The 25,318-nt window shown below is 36.4% G+C and overlaps 1 protein-coding gene across 8 annotated transcripts in view; it reads right to left on the bottom strand.

Annotated features, from left to right (window-relative positions):
• Positions 1-6,236: 6,236 nt before the first annotated feature.
• The window catches only part of FSIP1 (fibrous sheath interacting protein 1), a 69,841-nt gene continuing 50,759 nt past the window's right edge, over positions 6,237-25,318 (bottom strand). For 7 of the 8 annotated variants that reach the window (XM_038138896.1, XM_038138899.1, XM_038138900.1 and 4 more), the window contains exons 12-13: positions 9,784-10,330; positions 6,237-6,355 (exon numbers count right to left, since the gene is read on the bottom strand). In XM_038138896.1, coding sequence (XP_037994824.1) covers positions 6,330-6,355; positions 9,784-10,330 — 573 coding nt within the window. In that variant the 3' untranslated portion in view covers positions 6,237-6,329. Of the gene's footprint in view, positions 6,356-6,697; positions 6,878-9,783; positions 10,331-25,318 lie in introns of those variants that run through there. The other variant, XM_038138898.1, reaches the window with a different exon arrangement.

Genomic DNA, 25,318 nt, shown 5'->3' with positions numbered 1-25,318 from the left:
GATTCTGAAGGCTTCCCTTGAAGACTTCCAAGCCCTGCTGCCCTTGATGCAGCCAGGAGGCAGAACAGTCTTTGGCTGACTGCAGTCATGCCCAGCCCCCTTGCACATGGAAAGAGGCAGCATATTGGCTATTTGCAGGGCCTGGTGCATCAGGCTCTCACGACTGGAACTGCTAGTGTGATCAAAGAGCTGACGCCAGGGCACTCAGTCAACTTCTAGAACATGCTGCTAAAACTAAGAATGGTCAAGACTGGCTCCTCGATCTCTACTTGCAGCAGCAGTTTGTTTTGTGTGCTCCTTAGCAAAGGCAGGTGCTGTAACAGGAGTACCCACATGAGAAGCATAGTGAGGGCGTCATGCAGGTGTAGAAAATTAATCTTTACATCTTCTTTTCCTGAGGATGAAGACTCCTGTTCTATGTCACTACTCTTTTGAGAGCAGTCCTGTATATTTAAATTTTTTCCCACTGAGAACAAGGAGAGAGCAAAGAACTCCTGGCCTGTTATGAGGGGCCAGGAATTTCTTCCTTCATCAGTTACAGGACTGTCTGCTTGACTGCTTCCCTGGAATGAGATGGGGTAGTGGGAGTCCACTGTCAGTGTAACCCATCTGATCTCACCTGGGCCTGCAGTACCACATGTCCTGCAGGTTTGGTCTCTTAACTCTTCTGGCCTCCAAAAGACACTGAGAAGACTGAGAAAAAACAAAGATGGTTCCAACCTGGAGAAATCCCTTCATTTACTTGCAGGAAGAAGGAGATACCTTAAATGCAACAGTTTTCTGAGCATGTATCTACATCTGGACATATCTGTACATGGATATATGTAGGTCTAACCACAAGTTTGAAACAGAGAACTGCTGCTGCTGTGGTGAAGGCAGCCTTGGCAGCCCATTCCAATGATCTTGTCTGAGCCATGCCAAACTTTCATGTTAATTTAATGCATGCATTTTTGTAGCTTTTCTTGTCATTACAATAAAAAAGGCAAGCCATATGCTTTGTGTTAACCCATAGCTTAAGTACACCCACCTTTTGCTTGGTGGGTGTGGATACAGTAGGACACAAGAAAGAGCTATAGTTGAGGTAAATTCGGCCTTTACTTGTCCAAAGAAACAGCTACTAAAGAAAAACTAAGGTGGCCACACTTCACAGGGCAGAGAAGCCTGTGGGAAATTTGCTGTTCCCAGCCTCCCTGGAGACTCATCAGTGGAACATGTCAGTGTACCAACCAATGCATGCCACTTCTAGAATTACTTGGTATTGGCCAACTATTTTTGCATAAGTAATCTCTTAATTTCATGCTGTTGTAGAGAACACGATGTTTTCCTTCCACAACATGGTCTTCTCAGAGGCCATGCAAATGCAGCACCTAAAGTTTTAAAGTCATTTGGTCATTTGCACCAAATCTATATTCAACAGGTGTAATAGTTTAACTAGTAGGTATTCATAAGCTATGGAGATAAAGACTGAGATAAGTGTAGAAAGATCTGCATCTTAATGACAGTAGTGCATTTTTTACTGATATTGGTATGATTTTTGCAGGCAAGTCCACAGTAAGTGGTAGATTTTCAACATAAATTCATTTTGGAAAGGACTGTTGCGATTGCAGAAGTAAGCATCTTAAAGTATCCACAAGGGGAGTTCTGGTTCTTATTTCTCACTTTTTCCAAAGAGAAAAAACTGGTGCACAAAGTCGTATGAATATTTAAGCAGAGTTAAGACAAGAGGAAGAGAACTCATTAAAAAAGTGCTTGGCAAGCAGAAGTCTTAAAGAAAAAATCTTCCACAGGAAATCCATACAGTTAGACAAGCATTCAAGAGAAACATGGATGTTCAAACTTAAACAAATCCAGGAAGCCCAGACATCATTTGTCTTTCATTTCTTACCTGCTCTCAAAGTGAAGAACTCCTAGCCTAGGCAAAACATACAAGGCTAAACTGAGAGCTGCCGAGACTCTGTGTCCATGTCCCTTGACGGCTCTGCTCACAACATGTGTATCAGAGACCATTTTAGTGTTATTGTAAAATTAGGGTAGAATGCCTCCAGCAATGCCCTTCCCACCAAAACTATGCATACCAAATACACAAAGCAAACAATAAAAAACAATGGCACAGATCAGTATGTCCACAAGAAAACAGCAGATTTTAAGGGAAAAAATGTTCTGAATACAGAATATCACAAAGCAAAATTGTTCATGCACTTTAACACTCTGCAAGTTACTGCACACTCCAGAATATTCCAGTTTACTGGGGGTTTTTTAAGCATAAGAGGTATTGCAGATTCAATTGCAAGCAGTGAACTATTTCACATAGACATAAATGACAGGGAGCCTTTTATTTCAACCACTGCATCTGGATTCTAGCCAATCCCTCAATGAAACGTATAATTGGATAAATGTAGGTTATGGCATTAGTAGTATTCAGCTGCCTCTATTCTATTTGAAAAGGAAACAGTTTTTCTGACCTTTAAATCTCACTACAAATAAAGGAGCAATTATTTCTCAATAAGCACATCTGTTGAAAATTAAATTAAATTAAAGAAAAAAATCAATTACTATTTTTCCTAGCTTTCATAAACCCTCCTAACTTGTCAGCTTCCTGAGGATCTGCCAAACCACCTTGTCTTGTGTCTGTCCTTCACACTGTGAGACTCCCAGAGGTGAGGCTCTCTCTTCAAAAGTGGAGGAGGAAACACACTTTGAAGTGTAAACTCTGGCAAATTTTTCATGCAAAAAGCAAGAGAGAGGGGATCTTTTTCAAAGCTGTGCTTAGAAAGCCTTTCTAAGAAGCATAACAAAAAGGCGCACTCTCCTATTATTTGCTGAAATTTTATCCAGCAAGTACAGGGTTTTAATAAAATATAAAAATTCTCATAGTCACTGGAATCACAGAAATTGACTTGCAAACAACTGCCTCTCACTTACCCATCCCTGATATGGAGGTAAAAAGGCACCCTTTCCAGCACATGAATTTACTGGCATACTTTTTCACATTTCTAGCCTAGTCCTTGTTACTCTGATGACATTTTTAAGCAGCCCTTTCCTCTCTGATCTGTGCAGCAGATAATTTTTGCCCAGCCTGTTTTCACTCTGCGCTCAGCATGCCCACTGGCTCTGCAGGAGTTCTGCTCGGGAAGTGAGAAGGAAAGCATGCACCACAGCTCCACTAAGCAGACACCAGCCCACGTGTCTTGGAAAAAGGCATTAGGCTGAGCATTTTTGTGGGGCGTTTTCCTCTTTTTTTTAATGACAAAACTGAAAGTTTTTTCACCCCTTGGTAGAACTACTTTAGTTTAAACTTGAATTCTGGACATAAAAGAACAATTTCACTCATTTATTGTTCAGATTCAAGAAAGTTTTTAACTTTTTTTTTTTAATCAGGATATATATTCTGTCACTACTCTTCAAAATGAAAATGCCTCAACCACTCTAAGTCTGGACAATAACTAAAGCTGGAGTGAACTTCTGACACCATTACAGTATACTGAAATTAATGCTGTAATCTATCCCACTCAAATGTATAGCATATTTTCTATATAACATATTCAATTAATACATACAACTTATATATGCATATATATAAATATATAAATATATATATACATAATGTTAATGAAATTGACTGAACCACCTTAATGTTTTCACTTTCAGAGTTAAAAAATATGCAGTTTGTCATTTAAGAGAGCAAACCATGTCCGCATTGAAACATACCCACTGGAGAAAATTAGTATCAACAGTTGAGCACCAGCCACCACAAACACCAGCATTGTATGTATATCACTGAGGGGTCTCAGTGACAAAGATAGAATGATTTGGTCCTGTATTGCTCAGCAATTAGATGCAGTCACACCAGAATTTTTTCTTCATGGCAATGTTGCCGTCACCAATATTAAATTTTTGGAACAAAGAATCTATCTGTGCTGTAAAATCATTGTATGAAAAAAGATAAGAGGAACACACAGCATGAATTTACATGCACACAGGAAACTTCTTGTTCCTCAAACACCTCAAAGCCCAAAAATCAGAAGGATAACTTTAAAAATCAGTCTCCTGTGCTCTGCTAAGTTTTGGATTAAAGGAGCTAGAGAGGTCATTAAAGAAGTTAGTTATCAGAATATTTTGCCAAATACAACTTATACTGAACAAAGCTATGTATTTCAAAAAACCTGTTTCCAAATCCCAAGTTAGGCTGCAAAAGAAAATTAATTTAAATATCTTAATCATCACTACTGCATCACTCCCTGAGGAGAAGCTGCCACATTCCAGTGCAGCTGGAATTCAAGTGGCGGCCCCAATGGAGGGGTTATTGCAGGTCACAACACAGAGTCACTGGAAAAACAAAGAAAAACCCATGAATCCTCCTGGGCTCAACTTTCCTTTTACCCTGGTATTAGTGATGTTTTAGCAAATGACCTTGTCACTATATTTTATATAATATCTGTTATTGTCCACCTCTCACCAGTACCATATTTTTCCAAATACTTTTTTTCCAACAGTTTTACTTAAAACTGAGAATACAAAAAGAAAGGAGGACTTGAATTGATACTTCACCTGCAACATCAAGCAAGAAATAAAATATTCCCAAACAACCTATTGTTTAATATAATGCAGTAGAAACCAAGTACAGATAAATCTTAAGTCACTAATTTTTTACAGTCTCTGAGCTTTGGGCACTGACCCAACACACCTCTGCAATAGCAAGCCATGAGTGCTAGGTCCCTGTGGCCTGGAGTGACTACAACTGGTGCAGGGTGCTCAGCACTTCCCAGAACTAAAAGTTAAGTTACAGACCTCCTGTTGGAATATACATTTCAAGTCAATATCCATCCAAACTTACCTGCTTATCCCTGAAATGCCAGATGCAAATAAAAAGATGTATGGCTTCAGGAATGTTGTAAGTCTTTGTTAAAAACAGCAACCCTTTCTTGAGGGTGCTAGTCAAAGCTTTTTTATAGCAGCAAGAGATTCAAGGTAAGAAAATAAAACAGGAAAATTAGGAACTATTTAGTATTTTTCTTAATGTTCTCTAGAAATTATATATACAATCTTTAAACATAATTTAGATTTCTTCAAAAACTGCCCCAGCACTTGAAACGCTGTTTTTGATAAGGTTTCTCTATAAAACACAAGTTCCATGTGAAAACAACTGGACTGTGGAAAGATCAGAGCCAGCAGACAGCTCTGACTGAATATCATACAGGCACAGAAAATACTCATCACTTGTCAGTATTGCTTTAATTTTATTTATGTTAAAAAATTATGACACAGGCTTAATATTTTTACGGTAAGAAATACATGTAGCTGAGATTTGAAAAGTTCCCTGAAATGTGCTTACAGCAATCCTATGCAGAACATCCAAAGGTTTGTTATTGCTGTTGAAGAACAAGTAAAAATATCAGAAAGTAAAAAAAGAAATAGCAATGGCTTGTTGCAAATACTATGTTCCATTTAGATTTTTAACTGAAAGCAAATTGATTAGATTCTGATCTCTGTTATATCCACACAATTACAACTGCCCCAGAAGTGTGCATCCAATCCTACTGGCAACTCTGTGAGTTAGATTAAAATCTGGGCCAATATGTGCATTAATTTAAACATTCATATTAGACCAAGTAAACCCTATGTATTAATAGCCCATGTATGGTTAATGTACTGTCCATACATCTTTTCTTGGTGAATGTTAAACTATTATAGGTATAGGATGTGAGAAACAATTTGTCCTTTTAGGTCAAGGAGTCACACGAGAGCTTGTCAATGGGAAAATCTGTTGAGTCTTCTTTGCTAGAATATCTTTCCCCACTCAAAGAAACTTTAAAAATGAACCATGTTTTTTTAATAATGTTTTCTTATTCTGACATTGGAGCACATGAAATGAGAAACCAACCATCAGCTGAGTAAATAAGCCAAAAAAATCAGGAAAAAATACTAGTTAAAGACTAGACAATCAAAAACCTGTAATGAATTGTTACTATTCTCTCAAACCCAAACCAGCTGCATTACCCTTCCCCCATTACCATAAGGTTTCACAACCCAGTAGCTGCTAGAGCAAACTTCTGAATGCCTCTACTTTTACTCCCTCCAAGCCTTCACCAGGGGCTGCCATCCTTCCTCATTTAATTGCATTTCTTAACTCGAAGATATGAATGTTTGCTGTATGGTTACCATTTTCCCAGACAAGAATCAGGCAGACCTGAGCAGACTAGTGCTGATGTTCTGAGCCAGCAGAGCACTTGTGCAATTCCAGCCTTCAAGCAAACCAGGGGTCCAGCCAACAGACAGCCCCGGGGCAAAAAACTGAGTAATGGGATGCTTCACTGAGTCACAACTCTGAGTCAGACAGGCTGCAAGCTCCAGCAAACTGCAGTGAGATAACAGAAGACACGATTTAGCTAACTTTATGAAAAAGCTAGACTCTGTGTGTGTGTATATGTGAAGAAAAATGAAATTATTATACATATTTCACACCCTCTCTAATAAAGCCCCATCAGTAAATACTAAACTTTTCAAGTTTGGTTGGTTTTTTGGTTTGTTGTTTTGGTTTTTTTTACAAAGACATACATGTCTTATCAGACACACAGCTACACAATATCTGTGTACATTTCATTATAAGACAGAACACTCCCAGGAAATGTAATGAAATGTAAGAGTTTATTTTGAAACCAAAATGCAACAATAAATGGCAATGGCAATAATAATAATCTCTAAAGAAAAAATCAACTCATGTAACATTTTCAATTAAAATAATTTATTCCCATCAGGTTCCTTGATATGATACCTATCAGTGCAATATCACTGATAGAGGTTTAGCTACACTTTCAGAAAACAGTTATGCAGAGAAGCATATAGTCAATCTCCCCTCAAATTTCAATGTTCATGTGATCTGAAAAAAGAGAAAAGAAAAAGGTGCTGAGCGGCTGTAAGAAAAATATGACAACGGTTTATTAAAAACCCTTCTACTTAATATAGCCCCTCAAAATGGAGCTGGAAATAAAAATTTACTGGCTGATACAACTATGAGAAATAACAGCCTTTTCGTATCTGCATGTGGGCAAGTCTGCATTCTGTTAACCTCAGTAAACATCGTCTATGTTTACATACATATGAGCTGGGTATAGATTAGTGCTTCTTTCAAGAAACAGGCATTACTTATCTTTGAAGGCCCATGAGAGTTTCCTTCGTATATATACATATATATGCATTATGCTAATAATTATGCTTTCCTGAAAATAGATATAATTTAATGTATTACAGTAAATCTATATCACAGACTACAGTACCATAAGGAATGCAAAACTGAAATTGTGCTAAACCAGTTTCACACAATTTTATTTGCTTAGCCAGCACTACAAAGAATTTAAACTGTATGTAGAGTGGGCAAAAAAAATCAAACTACTTACAGAAGATTATTCATACATATTTAAATGTCCTTTAGAATTAAGACAATAACAAAATGCAGGTATGCAAATATCTCTTACAAATTAAAATAACACCTGGCACTTCTCATACCTTCATCTGCAGATGTATTTGCCTTAAACTGGATTGCACTGGGATCTCTATTTCTCAATACAATTAGCACATTTAATCATGTCTGAACTAACAAGCAAATTATCTACAGAATACATTAAGCAAGTTTACAAATTCAATAAATAACACACCCTTTGGCCTATGTCCAGAACTAATTGCTTCAGACAGAACTGAGTCACCTTTGTAGGAAACAAATTAATTAGCTTCTTAGTAAAAAATGAAAAAAAATAAGGGACTGAAATTTCAGAATACTTCCCCTCTCATAAAAAGAATTTTTATGCAAAAACATCATAAAACCAAGATGCCTATTAACCATACAGATTTGAACTCTACAGGATTAAACATTACTCATCATCTGTTTCAGTCACTAGTGAAAGCAGGTAATCAAAATACCCCATTACATTACTCTGACACATACAGTTTTGACTCAAAGATTTTTAAAATTATTATGTGATAAATGTTAACACGCTCACCTTGTAGACTTCTACAATGAGATGTCCCATATGGAAATCCACTAAATATTGAAAATCTCCTTCCTCTCTTGTGCAATAAAATCACCTCACAGTGACTACATCTATAGTTACCTGCTCACTTCACTACCCAGTGGTCACAGTGCACGGTGCTTTCCTTGATTTAACACATCCCCTCTTAAAATCACTCATAATGGGAGCTGGTAGCTGGGGCTGAGTCAACTGGACTCAGACCATGCTGGCTCTTTGGCTCTGACCATGCTACGTCTCTTTGGACTAAAGGAGAATTTTAACTCAAGTGAAGGCAGCAAGTTACTGAGTTTTTCTCACTGCTGGTTGCCAAAGAAGGCTGGTGGTGCAGTATGTTATTCATGTTACTCCTGCATGAGATCAGGTTGCCCCTGGCAGAGGTGATCTCTGTGGTGCCCCCATGACCACCACCACTGCCACCCTGCTCTCCTCTGGGCAGACCACTCTCTTCCCTCACTCTGCTCCTCTGATGCCTGCATCTACATGAAGAGCAAAGACAAATTGTGAAGGTAGCTGATAAGTAACCTGCCAGGAAAAAAAAAAAGCCAAACCAAAACCATCCAACCTTTTCCACAGCTACTATTTGTATTTTCTTCATGTAGAAGCTAGCACTTAAATCTCCTAAGGGGAAAGTAGTGCAGGCAAGTATGGATATCAACTTTGTCTGGCAGTGTAAAAACAGCAATACCAAGACTTCCTGCATTCTGACAGGTAGAATCACTTTGAAAAATATTAAAATTCCCATCATTGTAGAAAGATTAGGTACACACAATCAAAGAAAGTGTTGTGATCATAATTATGAAATTATAACATAGCAGAGGGATATTAGAATGTTCTTCTTAATTAGTGATGTATGTGAAAAAAAGTTTCTCTAAATCCAGAACAGATTACCAATATAACAAAGACCAATCAACAAACATAGCAAAATGCATTGATTTCTAGTAAGATTAGATTCTACCACTATAATCACAAATTTCATACTGTCAAAACTTTTATGAAAAACAATAAATGGTTTACCTGCCTAAATTCTGGCTTATTTGAACAGCTGGCCTTCCAGAAAGAGAACTAGTCTTAGGTTAAAAATCTAATATGGATTTAGATTACAGTATCACTATGTAATTATGTATAAGTAAAGAACATAAAAAAAAAAAAAACCCAAGAGACATTTCCACAATTGTTTTATAATACCAGAGAGAGAAAATTTTTTTTTTTGCTGGTTAAAGTCTTTTCTTTCTTTTACCAAACTAAAAGTAATTGTTCAGTATTATTAATTTTGGTATCTTATGTGTGCAAATTTAAACTCTCTAAAAGCAGTTTATTATCTTTAATATAGCCAGGTCATGTTTGTTTCTATATGACCGAGTTTACCTTATTACAAACTTTCATGGAACACTTGGATTTTCGTGTGAATTTTTGTACCAGCTACTGCGAGAATATTTGCTTCCCACAGAACAGTGAACATGACTTTCTACTACCTAAAAGGTAATGTATATGTGTTTTCAACACTGTTTTCCAGTTGACAGAATTAATCAACATCAGTGATATACTTCGTAAAACTCCTAGTCAATTATTTCAGGGTACAAATTTTAATAAACATTCTGTTATTTTGTGTGTATTACTTTTGGCACAGTTTTATGTTTTCTAAACATTCTTGTCCCACCGTAATAATCAGTGTGTATTGGTGCATACCTTTGGTGAGAACCTGCTTAGGTTTTTTCATTATACTCAAAAGCCTATTCTAAAGAGTTGTTAAGAGTCTCACCTCCTTTGGTTTGCAATGGTATGCTGAGAATGTCAGCCTCTGTGGACGGTTCATTGTTCATGCTGATGCAATATAATGGTTCACCCAAGAAAGAAGGTTTCTTCAATCTTTTTGTGTTGAGTGCTCTTGACATAAAGTAACCTTCAGTAATACTCTTATCTTCCATCTTCTGTGAACCTTCTAGGTCATCAGGTTCCTCTGTTTGGGCCAGTGAATCCTTTGATAAGTGACTACCAGCCAATGCTTTGCTGGTATAGTAGCCAGGGATTTTGCTCTCTGCATTAACACATAAGCTTTTGTCTTCGAGTCCAGCCTTTTCCTGAGCCATTAACATCCCTACAATATGGTCTTCAACTAACATTTTGGAAAGACTAGATGTGGAGTGAAGAGTGGAGTCTTGACTTGTGTAACAAGGGGGACTTAATCCAAAAGAAAGAGATTCCTGAGACTGTGGCATGGTAACGTTACTTATTGTTCTCTGAGGCTGCATACATTCTTCCAGAAGGGTCTTAAGCTGCTCTTCAGAGAGGCTCATTTGTTCTTCAGTCTGAAAAAAAAAAAAAAAAAGGCGAGAATTTCTTCTGTCAAAATATAATTAATGAAAAGCAGTGCCATAAACCAGCTTGAGAGATACACTGGCAGAATCCTTAAACAAATATTAATGTCTTTCAATTCAAACTGAATTTAAATATACATTTCCATAATCACAAAATTTATGCAGCATCCTCGCTAGGTTCTAGATAGATTCTGTGATGAAAGTTAGGAAAGAAGCCTAATGTCCACAAGGCATTGAGAAGCCTTTGATTTTGCATAGTCTTCCATGAGATCTGACTGGTTTTTAATTACCAGAGCATGCACTTTCTCATATTTCTTGGTTTGCTGTGAATACCTACAGACACACACACACACAGACACTCTTTAAGATTTTAGTTATTGAAAGCAAAATAGCACATTCCTAAAGGATTGTTGAGGCAATGCAGCTGGGGTTAGAAATAGTTTTGGACAGCACCAGCCCACAAAGACTGTCACATGCTGACTGAAATATTCCCAGCCTCTCACGGCAGAAATGCCAATAGTCTCTCTCTCAACCATGTGACACAAAGCACATCACTTACCTACCACGGCAAGCATGACCCATGGCAAGTGACAGAAGAAAGCTGTGTCTCCTGTAGGACACTTTCAGTGCTTCCTTCAAGCTGTCACTGCATGCATAGCTTTCAGATGTATCTTTTCACTTAATTTCTTATTCAGAGACTGGCATAATCCCATCATTTTTATCACACAGGACATTTCATAAAATTTTATATTAAAGATAATGACTGATATTAGTTGGTTATGGTGAAGAATAGCAAAGGGTATGTTGCTTAAAGAGGTTAGCAATAGGGAGTTACTTCCAGCTTTTACAATCCTTAACGCTTCTAAAAACAGAGTAGCACAATTTTCCCTGACAAAGATTATAATGATAAGGAAAACACTATTTTTAGATATGTGTAATGCATTTGCCCATGAAATAGGAGCTATAGAAGATATCATAATATATATTTAAAATGTTGGAAACGCTATGCAACATTTAATAGAGAAAAATGCTTTCTACAATCAAAATCTCAGTTTCACACAACCTCCAAGACACCAAGGATCAGCTGACACATTATGAACCCTTAGGCTACAGTGATTTATGTAAAATAAAAATTTTACTCATTGTGTAGTGACTTCTACAGAGAATTTACTTTAGACTGTGCTAGAGGATGAAGCTACTGTCATTTCAGAGGGGAGATTAATATCAGATGTTCAGCTGATGTTTTTTTTCCCTGAAGGTCTCTGATCCATTATCCTGTTTGATATATATGACATGACTTGGCTACAGCCAAGGTACCACAGGTTGTATGGATTACGCCTAAAAACTGATTACGCATGTTCATCAATGGGGACAGTTTTCAGTCAGGAAGGAAAGAATATTTCTTTGAAAAACTTGTGGCTATTAAAATTACAAGATGACACTAAAAATTGAACAAGAATGACATTTTAAGTTACCTTCAGTCACCATTCTGTACTTAAATTTTCAAAAATTAATAATAGATAATAATCACTGCTACAGACCAAATCCTGTACAGTTCAGGCACTAACTGATGAGCATAAGCTCAGCTCTATAGAGTTATTTAACCCAATGGTCTTTTCCTGCAGATATCAATTTTCCTCCCAAAGATACTCCAGGTTTCTTTTTCGCACATAAAACTGCAACTGCATTAAAGAAATCAAGATGTTAAGGGCTTTTAAACAAGAAAAAAAAATAGAAAGAAAAAGAGCATTGACAGACTATGGGTAGAGATCTTTATTTAGATGAACATATCATCAGGTAATTATATTGAGATTCAAGTAATCTGTGTATCAATCTATGTATTTTTGATAATATTAACTGTAATCAAACAGCAAGTTTAAGTGCTTACATAGGAAACATGCAAAAGTATTACAAAATCTTCAAACTTTACTTAGTCATCTAAATTTTAATCCTAGTGTAGAAAGTACTCACTGATGAAAAATGACACAGGGAAAAAAAATAGTAGCCAAACACTATGATGAATCAAAAATGAAACATGAAATGTTTCAAATTTTCACTTTTAATCTAAACTACTAGCCCATGCTGAAGTCCTTCAATTTCTTGAAAAAGTATTTTAATTGCAGGAGAACATTTGTTTCCAAGCAGTGATTATCAGAACGGACTCACTGTAAGAAACAAGAGCATCCATGCAGGATGAGCATAACGTAAGAGATCACTACTGGAAGCACAGCTGCATCGAGAGTATATCCACAGAGCAGATTATACTGTGTAAACACAACTATATTTGTAACATAGAAGATTCTCACATCTGGAAACCCACATGGATTCCCACATGGTTTTGAGTGTGTGGTTCTATACTAACATATTTAAAACCTCTTGGCCAAGATCATTTGGAGCTAGTTTTATGTTAATGACAGGGCAATTCACTCACTGCAGAAAAGAATTATGTGTATGAAGCACATGAATGATCAGTACAAAATTAACACTGGGTAGAAGATCATCTTGTCCTGCCTTTCTATGGTCCTTTTATTTCCCCCATCCCCACCCCATTTATCTGCAGTCCATTTTCCCTCATCCAAATTTTTTTCTTCCTTCTTTTATCTTTCAGGAAAATCATATGGCTTGTATTCATAGATTACCTTAATTATTACCAGAGGGGTAAGATTTAGAGCCTAAGGCATATCGGGAGGGAAATGAATATAATAACAATGGAGTTAAAAAGTTTGGGAACTAGTGGGCTTGTTTTTCTCCAGAGTGGCAGGCCTGCAGCCAAAGCAGACAGTGTAAAACATTTCTTTGTTCCCTCCTTTTTCTTTCTCTCTCTCTTTCTCTTTTTTTTGTAAGACATGCATGTAAAGACAAGGAAAGCATTTAATAAACCTCTCCAAAAATTACATTTTAAAATACTAAAGGCTCACTGTTATTTTCTTTTGCCAAACTCAAGAGACAACTATAGGCTTAAGGAAAAATACACAGTGGAGAAGATAAATAGCCACCAGTCATCCACTCAGCAGCCAGGAATTTACATTGAAATGAAAGCAGAAAGGCTGCTGTTAAAATCAGGAAACAGAGTTTAGGGAAACACCGTTGGGAAAGACATCTCACAGCAAAAAAGGCTGTGCATTTGCAACCAAATGAGCATTTGAACTCATGGAATTGCATAATACAACAACTGTGTTAGGAGTCTACAGAGTATATATTTGCACACATCAGAAGCAATCCAGTCACAACCAACTGTAACAGCTCAGAGCCATGACTTGGAATCAGAAACAAGGTCTCAGGGAGACACTCGATTCTACATCTCCCAAGCTTTCACTCCCCTCCTTGTAAATAATTTACGACTCCTATACAGAATAAATACTTCAAGACATTTTTTTTTAAATACAAGAACATAAAATGAGTGTCATTCAAAATGCAGAAACAGCCTACTGGACAAGGGAAAATGAGGTATCAGGTCTGGTTTCCATTAAAAACTATAAAACCTTTTAATTGTTCTGGCTAATTTTTAATAGGACACTGAGTCCTATTCATTTCCTAGGCTTTTTTACCGTTAATGATCCAAAAAACTAATTCCTAGCCAGGAGTTTAGGAGCCTGCTAATGACCTTTACTGTTTATGTGTGGTTAGCTTTTCACACACTTGTGGCCCTCCTCTTACTGAAGATTTCTTGTTCCTTGCTGAATTCCTCCGTGACAGGAGTCTATAGAGAAAACCTTACTGCATGTGGTAGGAATGCAAACTTGTAGTTCGCTGTGGACAGCCCTGCTGTGACCACAAGTTTTCAAGTTCAATCTTTAGGCTTTCTTTTTACATCTGTACAGTAACAAAAACAGACTAACATTGAAAGCCCGTATCAGATTTTACCATGGGGAGAAAGCTAACATGTCAGGATTATTTCTAATTATAGTAAATAATCAAAAAATTACACACAGGAAATGAGCAAGCACTACAAAGTCAGGATATTTAAGAACTCATGTAGCTGGCACATCTATAAACATGGAAATTTTGTTCCTTAGTCTGAAAATGCTGCATCCACTAGTTCACATGATAGTTTATTTGTTTGAAATAATTTACTTTGATGCTTAATTTGCTGATGTTTTTACTAGTGTGTGAGACTGCAACAGTCAATTCTGAGGTAACTGCTTTCTTCCTGACAAAATGACTCCATTTTAAGAGAATACTGATCTATTGAGACAAAGTTCAGATTTTTTTGACAGATCAGCCCAGGAAGTTTTGTAAGTTTTAGTTATTCAATAACTTATTGACAGTTTCTCAAACAGCTCTATCCTGCTTTGAAAAGGCAATCCTTGCCTTCTATCTCCACATAACTCAGTGTGGACCATCAACTCCGAAGTCTCACCTTTCTGCATCACACCCAAGCATCATGCATTGTCTACGAACAGTACTGGTCAATGCAACTGTGAAATATTATTAATAAGCTGCATACAAACCACACACATCATGTCATTGTGGAAGAACTTCTTATAATTTCCTGACATGTTCTTTTGCATCACAGAAGTCAGTTTGGTGCCCATAACTTGTAAACTGATTTAAATTAATGTAATATGTCCATTGTAGATTAACCCCAGCAGGCAACTAAGCACCACCCAGACGTTTGCTTACTTCCCTGTGGGGAAGGGACAGGAAGGAAAAAGAGTAAAGAAAAGGAAGAGTAAAAGCAATAAAACTTGTGGATCAAGATAAAAATTGTTTAATAAGCAAAGAGAGAGAAAGATAACAAAACAAGCAAAGCAAAGGCAATTACTCAGCATCTCCCAGGGGTAGACAAACATCCAGCCAGTTCTGAGCAAAGAATTGTTAACTTTGTAGAACCCTCTCTTTTCCCTTTTTATTACTGTGCATAAGATTATATGCATTGGCATGGAATGTCTTCATGGTTAGTTTGAGTCATCTGTCTTGATCCCAGCCTGCTGCACATCCCCAGACTACTCACTGGGAGGGCAGACTGAGAATCACAGAAGGCCCTGATGCTGCGCAAAGGCTGTTCAGCAATAGCTAAAACATAGGTGAGTTATCAGCACTTCTTGATCACAAATCCAAAACACAGCTGCTAAGAAAACATTAACATCCCAGCCAAACTCAGTACAGAGACCCACACATCTGCTTTCACAAAGAAATTAAGTGTTCAGCGTGTCACTTTACTGCTTCTAGTAGTTGCTTGTTTGTTTCATAAACACTGTGTAAAGAGAAAAATCTTAATGAATGTAAAAGAAAAAAGTTAATCTTTCCTCTGTACAGCTGCTTCAGAGGGGTTAGTTCAGAATGTAACGACAGAAAATATTAAAAGGAGTAGACCAGAAACATGCTCACAACAAAATGAGCATGTTTTTGGAGAGGCCAGTAATGGTGTGTGCATTTGACAGTGTTAAAAATTGAGACTGAAAGCTGAATCACGGATTCAGAAATTCAGAGCTCTTTACGACCATGATTCATCATCTGATGGTTCTGTGCTTATGTCCAGTGGGCTTGGGGACTTCTGTAGTGTTTCAGCAATGACATACATCTTCAAGAATGAGCAGGATTCCTAAGCCATAGGAGAAAATCTCCTGCTTCTGTTTTTCCCTCCTTCTGCTGTATTTGCTTCTGTTAGTTAAATTTTCCCTTCTCTTATTTTTTCCACAGTTTCTGTTTGTGTAAGGGCAAGATGAACAGGTCTACTAGTCAACTTTTGGTAGCTGCTGCTACTATGAGCCAAAACACAGAAAGGACAGAAGTGTCTTGGCAAAAAAACAGAAGCACCAGACAAAAAGAGAAGGAGATTATTTGGCATCTGGTAACATCACTGTCTGAAAAGAAAATTCAACTTGTACCATTATGAGCCACCAGAACCTCAACATCAAAGTGATAATCAGCCTTGTGGAATAATATAAAACCTCCACTAAAAAAAAAATCAGAATTTTAGAAGAGAAAATGAATTTCATTAAGAAATTGAAAAAAAAAAACCAAAAAATCCTAGGATTTCTTTTCCATTCTTTCTCTGGCAAAGAGAAAATTTAACAGAAATCAAAAGAAGACATGAGTTTATACAATTTTGATCGTAGTTAGAGTAGCAAAGTAGGTGAAAACTGTGGAGACAAAACATGATAGTTGAAGCAGTTTTTTAAAGGTAGCCTATAGGTTATAGAGGTAAAAAAAATCAAATCAGTTTTGCTTCCAAGAACTTGTCACAAACATGCCTATTTTAGTCCCTACAAAGAGGCGTGACACTTGTTTAAATTTTGCCTTTCTCAAAAATATCAAGTCAATTGCTTGTGGCTTGAATGTGCCAATAAAGGAGAAGTGTGTTTCATCAGCTATGCCACACTGTAAACTTTAGAAAGAGAAAGCAACTGGGTGCTAGAAGTAACAGAAGTTGGAGGGGAAAAAAAAAAAAACAACAAGGAAGCTAAAAGATCTTTTGCAATAATTTCCTTTTCATTTGACACTATAGACACTAAGCTAGATTGCTTACAGCTGCGGAGTTCACATGGTACTATAAGAGGGTATAATTAAGATGTTTGTAAGTGGGAATTATTTCTTAGAACCCTATGGAAATGTTTCCATCGTTTTTAAAGACCCAAAAAGCTGTATTTCTGAATTGCTACAAGTTGTACTTTTTGCGCTAATTTTCAATTTTAACTTCATTTCATGGTAGCTTTTGATTTACAGGTTGCATAACATTTTCTGGGTGCTTACATATTACCAGGTTCTCCCCCATGGGCACTAAAATCTAAATTTGTATGTCCTCACCAAGTTTTAAGAAGGTAACTTTAGGAAACAGAACCTGAAAATGTCATGCAGGCTTAAAGTTTCTAACATTTCTATCAGGCACACGCTGTAATAAAAAAAAGTATTTTTCAAATAACTGAAAATAACTCTGCATCATCATTTTCCTCAATTAAGTACATATGACTTTGAAGCTCCATCTTCATTATCTGAACCAATAGGGTATTTTTAACCTTTAGACCCTAAGCAGTATTAGATTCAACCTAAACAATAAAAATATTAAATAAAACTAACCAAAATATGTATTTCCATTAGCATGATGGCTTTTCCTGTCATTTTGGAGTTAATATAAGACTTATGAATTATGTTATATTGTACCATTTCCCCTAAGGTCCAAACACAAGTTGTATAGCATATTTGACTTTTGTATATATTGCATAATAAAAATTTTCTTTAGTGAAGTTTCAACATTGCTGTTACTCAATTTTACTCCAGCTTTCATCATTAGCAGCAGAGCACAAATTTCAAGTAAGCAGGAATTATTAAAGGAAGCAATTTTATTCAGCATCTCTAATTGAAGATAAGAACTAAAATTCTAAATAAATATATATTAAATTGTGTAACTAAATGTGCATAGAGTATATTTTCCTTGCTAGGGCAAAGAGGTAGTGACTTGATGTGAAGAGCCTGTTTAACTGGATATCCTACTAGTCACTAAACAATAAGAGTTGAGTGTTCCTTAGAGAATGTAATTTCAAAGTTTAAGAATTTTTAAAGCTGCATAAATCATTATGTAAATTCCCCTTCATTTAAACACTGAACTATGAGAAAAGTGTCTGATTTAAATCACTTTGAATTTGAAAATCCATCTACTCCAAGGTTGTCAACAGATGTTTTGCAGGAATTCAGCTCTTCCAACTCCAGATTAGTTCAAAATTTATATCTTCTAATCTACTGTGTTTGCAGATAGAAAAAAATCGAAGTATTTTTCCATCTATAAGGCACTTAAAAAATTTCATTTCTAAAACCTTTCTCAACAAATGGATAGCTCCTTGTTTTTAGAGCACTTGATTTCATACAGTTTCAAGAGTTCTTATATTTGAAGCAAGCTGGTTTTAACTAAACACACTGACAGTGTGTGAAAACATAAGACACAAATTCCTGAACTGGTATTTACAATCCACTACTCAGAATAAGATTCTCATTCTCTAGCCTCTCCTGAAGAAGCAGAACTTCTGCAATCTAGACTATTTAGCATTCAAAACCAGTTTCCTAAACATCCCATTTTGTGTTTTTAACTGTTTGTTATTAAGCATTTAACAGATTTCATTCCATAGAAATCTCTTCCTTGAATATTAAGCTGTGGCTTTAATTTTCAGTAAAGCCAGCAGAATAGACAAAAATGCCTTGATGTGGTTGCAGCTGTTTTCTGTTACAAAACCCAATTTCTTTCTTTTTTTTTTGGTCATATTGGCTTAATATTTTTTCTGAGAAATAGTGTAGCATAATGGGATCACCCTCACATACAGCATCTTTTAAACTGCAATGAACTATCCAGAGATTTTAAGAATGCTCACAGGTCTGTAATCTACTGCAGGAACAGAAAATATTCAAGAACAGAAGTGTTCAAGGCCAGGTTAGATGTGGCTCTGAGCAACCTGGTCTGGTGGAAGGTGTCCTTAGCCACAGCAGGGCAGTTGGAACTAGATGAGGTTCAAATCCCTTCCAACCCAACCATTCTATCCTTCTATAATTCTGTGAAAACAGAGAAGCCACGAACCCATGAACTAGGTGACCTATGCAATTAAGAGTACTTTAGTCTTAAAAAATATGGAAAGGACTGGCCCAAGGAGCAGCAGGCCAGAAAGACTCATCTAAAGCAACTACAGACAGAAGCTTCAGACTCCATTTCCTGATACTCTTCAGAGATATATTTTAAAGTGACTCTTAATTGGTTGGCCTTGTGTATCAATAGCAACAGGCACCTCTAAATACTGACTTTTCCTAAGTAACATATTAATGTATATGGTAAGCCTGATCTGCAGGACATATTTTGAAGGTGTAAATATTCTCTTCTGACAGCAGAAGTATTATATGAAGGAAGGTCTGCTATATGTAGAATAAGAAGATACTGAACCCACAGGGTTCTCCTGTGAAGTAGGGTACAATCTCAGTTATCCAACTTAAGGTTGATCAAATTCTCTTTTATGAATGTGGTTTTCTTAAAGAGTTTTTGACATCCTCTCTTTGTTTCACATTCACACCACCTAAATCAAGAGCCTCAGCCAAGTGCTAATGTCAGCTGTAGTTCCCCAAGGTCCTCACAGGCAGCAGAGAGACACCAGCACTGGGAATTGTAATTCAACCCAGCTAAAATTTAAGAATTAGAATTTAGGATTTTACTTACTAATTACTGTTTTAAAACTGAAGCCTTTCTTACAAAACATTTAAAAGGCTATTCAACCAAAAGAGAATAAATTGGAAGACACAGAAATCAATATTAAAAAACAAATTTGGCAAGTCACAGAAAAGCAATAAAATAGACTACTTTTCAGAAACATGTGAAGAAATATGTTGAAATACAGATTGCAAATCTATTATCTACCTTTAAATAACAAGACCCATAATGTATCACACTAGTTTAGCATTTCATTGTCCTGCTCTCACAAGCTTAATATAACAGCATGTACAGTATTGCAATGTATGGGAAAATACAAGAATTCAAACACTGCTAAAATGTAGAACATTAACAGTACTAAAAATTGCACAACTTATAAGAATAAAGAAGAGAAGTTGTCAATCATTGTAGCTGTGTGAATTGCAAATATGGAATCCTACCTCACAGTCTCAGGACTATGAAGTGTCTTTAAAAAAAGAAAAAAAAATCAAGTACCCATTCGCTGCTTCTGAAATGTTTCTGAACTTCTCAATTCATGGCATGGATAATTACACTCATTAAGGAAGATCCCATCTAAAATCTATGAAACTGTCATTAAGGGAAAGATCCCTGTACATAGATAAATGATTAAGGGTATGGATAGTTGTGCCACATCTCTATCTCTGCTTGTGAGAGGCCAGAGAAAGAAAATTATTTATCAGTTCTGCTTAGTGGGGCCTGTTGCCACAAGGCAAGTGCAGAGATTCTACAGGGAACATCAGGTTGTAGCTGCGTTTGTCAATGTGGGCATATATTTTATGGAGCGCTGAAATAATATTTTTTAAAAAGAAAGAGAATAATGAGAAGCTTTTTCTTTACTGAAGAATGGAAGGGTATTTTGAAATGAGGTAACTGCATCTGGCTCTTGTATTTCCATTCAAAAGGAAAACCCAAAAGCCTTTAGGAAGAATGTGATGAACAATATTGCCCCAGGCAAAACATTTTATTTGGAGTTTCAAGGCTTCCTGCACCCGTTCTTGATTTTGGATAGGGGGCGGGGCACAAAACCTTTCAGTAAGTACAAGAGCAGGAGTTAAAGCTCGAAACATTCAAATATATATTACCAGAAAATTCTCATTTACCACAAAACAATAAATTTTAAAAGCTGAGACTAAGATAATATGAGTGCTAATCTATTGTTACCACTTGATGTTTGGCAGCTGTTTTTATGAAGACACATAAAAAAAGCAAAACTTTAACATTATTTCTTTTTTTTTTTTCCTAACTACAAAAGGCACTGCACAGAAAGTCTAGTTGTTAAATAAACTTCAGTTTTGATTATTTATTAAAACACACTTTTTCTCAGGCTTGTCTAACAAAGTAAATGTGCAACAGTACTAATGTCTACATTCCTGCTGGCATGATAAATTTCATATATTATTATAACCAAAACCCATATATTTTATGTCTTTGCCAAACTAGAAACAGCATAAACATTTTAAGAACAGGTAAGAGAACAAATCCCTCTATTTTTCTTCTGAGGCAATGAGAGAAAACCTCAGCTACTTTCTGCCACTAACTGTAACAGTTTTCAATTCCCTAGGCCTTAGCAACAGAAACCGCTTTCAGCATCTTCGTTTCTTCTCTTCTTCACGTCCTGTAGCAAGTACAACTGAAAAAGTCCATGCATTCCAAATGTTGCAGCTCCTTATTGTTATTATCCTGGTTCACATAATCAGAAGCACAGATAAAAAGCAAGAAACCCTTGATTCAGTTTAAAGAGGCAGTCAGTTGATTTGACAATGGGAGCCATAGACCAGAAGGTACACAACACATCACTGTAGTACACTTCTTGTATCCACTCACTTTTCCTGGTAAAACCAGGCCTGGTAGATAAGAGAGGGCTGCGTGTCTGTAACTAGAAGCAAAAACAGCATTCAACAGGTCACACAATGACACTGGGCAGGTTCCTGTTTCCGACTCATCACCAAAAAGCATGCCACAAGCCAAGTGACGGAGGTACAGGAAATCAGACAGCCCAAACAGCATATACTAAGCATAAGCATACCAGTTTTCCTGCACCAGAGAGAAAAAAATAATTACACTCATGTAGAAGGCTTTATAGTCAAAACACTCATGGTTTAAAACAAAAATGTCTTGATGATAGGAGAATATTTTAGTGTTTGAATTTTTCAACCATTTTCTGCAGAATGTGCTCATACGTAAAATGCAATTCAAAACAGCTGAGTAAATATTGATGCTAAGAAATTTTGCTTTTAGAGAAATTAAAACAATTCTAGAAACAACAAACAAATTACAAAAATGTAAAATGATACAGACGTATATAACTCGGAGAAAAGTTTAGATTTTGCAGTTTGAAATGTATACTTGCAATAGAATATAAAATATATTTTAAAATTAAGCTTCTTACAATCCCCTGTATACTCAGTGATGTACACCACAGCACAAAAAGGAAAAAAAAGTATTATACTTCCCCTAGTAAAAGACATGAAAGCACCAAAAGGCTCATGTTTTTCAAAAGAAAGTTATGTAAATTTATCATGCATTTGGGATACAGGTGACTCTGCTGAAGCTGGAGTCTGTCTTTTGCCCATAAAGTCAAAGTTCACATGTCACTCATAAGATCTGAAAGATTAATTTACAAAAAGTCTGTGTGATCACATTACAAGGTCAATGGCTTAAACACAAAGCACTGTGCACCCTAGTTGCTTGGAACTTTCTTTACTGCACATTGGAATGTTTTTGCCCAGTTGCTTTGCTAAAAAAGAATAACCAAAGTTCACAGCTGTGTTTCTGATGAATTAATGATGACATTGTTGGTTTTAGAGGACACTATATTACTCTCAGTTATGTGGAATCACAGCTACTGAATCACTAGGCAGTGACAGTCAAGGGTTTTATTTGCTTCTTTCAGGCAGTTAGGAGAAAGCTACTTATTCATTAGGTATTCAGATAGAGAGTTCCTTTTAAAAAAAACATTGAGAAAAGAATTGATCATATTTTTTGAAACAAAATATAGGAACTTAGAGTGAATGACAAATATTTAAAATTCCTAACTTCTTCAACCAAGGACACTCACTGCTCAGGTTAACATGATTTGCCATTAGGCTTATTAAAATTTAAAACTTTTAAAAGACTTCCAGGATTATTCAAATTATTCCAAATTATTCAAATGAAATGTACCAAGGACCTAACTGAAAAACAGTTTCTATATCAAAAATAAGGCAAGTATAATATATGTTCTTAGAAAGATATACATCTCTGAAAACATAGAGCAGCTGCAGTTTCCAGCCCTATTATGCTGCATAAGACACAATAAAAGGAAACCAGAAGACATGGAAGGTCCATATATCTGATTTTTTTTATGCTAATGGCAAAAAGAAAAACATACATAAACATCTAACATGTTATTTCAGACATAAAGGTGTATGTAAATATCAAGACTGGCTACAGCTACAATCTGGAATGATGATGATGATGTATATTAGTATAGCCTTTACAATTTGACTACATGTATGTATACCAGCCTTGCTGGCACAATTTGAGAGTTATATTTAATTCCTAAAATGAATGAGTTTTAATTAAGAAAGACACATAAGGCATCTAAGCCACACAATGATATTGTATTCTTTCCAGAGACATCAGAAATTCATTCCTTCTGGAATTTTAAGAATGAATTGTTGCGGATCTCACTGGTCTGCCTGGCAGGAGACACCATCAGCTTGTTCTTGCCTTACAGAATCTATTCACACATGTATCCCCTTATTGTACTAAGCACCACTTCATATGGGAATTATTTAAAAGCACTTGATGCATTTGACACAGCCTATGTTTTATTTTATGCATTATTGGAAAAATATTCCTTACATGGGTGCGTCATTTGCAGCTTTATGTGAGCCAGTTTAATATTGGCTACTGGGAGTTATAGGCTGTCAGGCACCATAGTGAAAAGTCGTAAAATGGAATATGGAGAAAATAACATGGCGAGGGACATAACATAGGTACTTTTGTATTTTATCCTCAAGTCACTCTTGGGAAAGAGGATTAAGGCACTTCAGTCTCCCTGCTCAGAGCTGGAAGTGCTCAGCACTGTGTCACAACATCTTGCACCTTTTCAGGCACGCTCTCTTTGGCTTGGCTTTCTCACATGGCAGAGCAGTTTCACCGACAGCCATGAACAGTAATGCACCAAACTTATTTTACAGCATTCTGCCAAGGATGGATTGGTTTCTCTTAGAAGACCACACTTTTAGTTTGAAACAGTGGGCTTCGAAGAACTAAATTTAGTTCCCCCATTGCCAAGTGAATGTTTGAACCATGAGATAAATAGAGTAATTAGAAGAGCTCTTCCTTGTTTGAAACAAAAATGTTTTAAAAGTGCCTAGCTTTACAAAATTCCTCTAGGTTTTAGATCTTAAGAAGACACAGGCATCTGATTGGCGCCCACATTAAAAAATACCCAGACTCCAGAAAGGGCAGGTCCACAGACATTTGGGTGAGTTCAGATTTTTCTCCTCTTGTAAGTCAGCCTTAGGCTGTTCCCAGTTCAGTAAACTGGCTGCTCAGAATATTATTCTAAACCCACATAATCCTCACCCTGAACTGCAGAGAAAGCCCAGGAATTAACATACATTCACTCAATACAGCTTTAATTGACTTGCCCAAGGTGGGAGGGCAGGATGTGCTAAGCCACTGTACCTACCTGTCTTTCACGATGTTCCTAGGATAAAAATTCACATCTTGTTGAAAAAATAAAAAAGGAAGGCTCGGTAATGAAAAAGAGTTAGTGATTTGAGTCTTTCTCTCTCTCTCTCTCTCGATTTATTCCACATACTGTGTATACGGAATGGGGTAAGGATGTGCAAGTATGTATGCACATACCCGCTGTGCACCCTAATAGGTTAATAAATCATTTACTGGCTTATTCACAAAACCAGAAATATTGGGATGGACACAGGAAAAGGCCGCAAATGAAACCAGTACAAAATAATAAAGTATTAAGAATAAATTAGTAAGTGAAGTGAATGTGTGGAATGCAAATTCCTACTCTGCAGTATGTAATTAAAGCATTTTGTAAAATGCCAATATTTGACTCTAGGACATGCAAAAAAAATCTGGATCACTGTATCTTCCAAAACCACAAACCAGACCCATATGCTCATGAAACAAACCATATGGAAAAAAATCAATCTTTTTAAAATATTCAGGAATATTTTGACAAGACTCATCAAACAATTCTAACAATTTCTACAATGAGAAACTTAAGATTTATTCTTCTCATGACACAGAAAAAAAGTTCACACTAAAATCTTTAAAAGGCTACTCTAGGAAAAACAGAAAACAAGAAGTGGTGGATATTTGGTAATAAAACCCAAATATAATGTGATAAGAAGTAAAAGGACAGCTTTCCTTCTCCATATGAGGCCTCTTTACAACAGATGAGCAGTACTTGGTTGAGAGTTTTACCAAGAGGAAATCTTGTGGCTTTTGGACAGCTGGGAGGGGCCAGTACTGTACTGCCCATGCAAAAAGAGGAATAGTGTGACAAAGAAGAAGAGTGAAAGCCTTGCCACGCTCCACGTGCTTACATCTAGTTACAGCTACAGTATAAAGACACGCCTGTCTGAAGTTACAGCACTGCAGAACAGGTGCCAACTGATCCTGAGACAAGAACAGTTGCACAGTCAAGGAACCAACAATACATCTTATTCAATCTCTCATCCTATAACAAAAGTGAACCTGATCCTAAATTTAAGAAACACCTGTGGCTATTCTGAAGCTGCTGCAAAGTAAAACAGAGGAGTTTAACCTGATAAATTTCAATTGCTACTAGAAGTTCTACATAATATCATGAA

This window comes from Motacilla alba, chromosome 5 (genome assembly GCF_015832195.1).
Source record: "Motacilla alba alba isolate MOTALB_02 chromosome 5, Motacilla_alba_V1.0_pri, whole genome shotgun sequence".
NCBI classification, from domain to species: Eukaryota; Metazoa; Chordata; class Aves; order Passeriformes; family Motacillidae; genus Motacilla; species Motacilla alba.
This window is presented reverse-complemented; position numbering and strand designations above follow the sequence as displayed.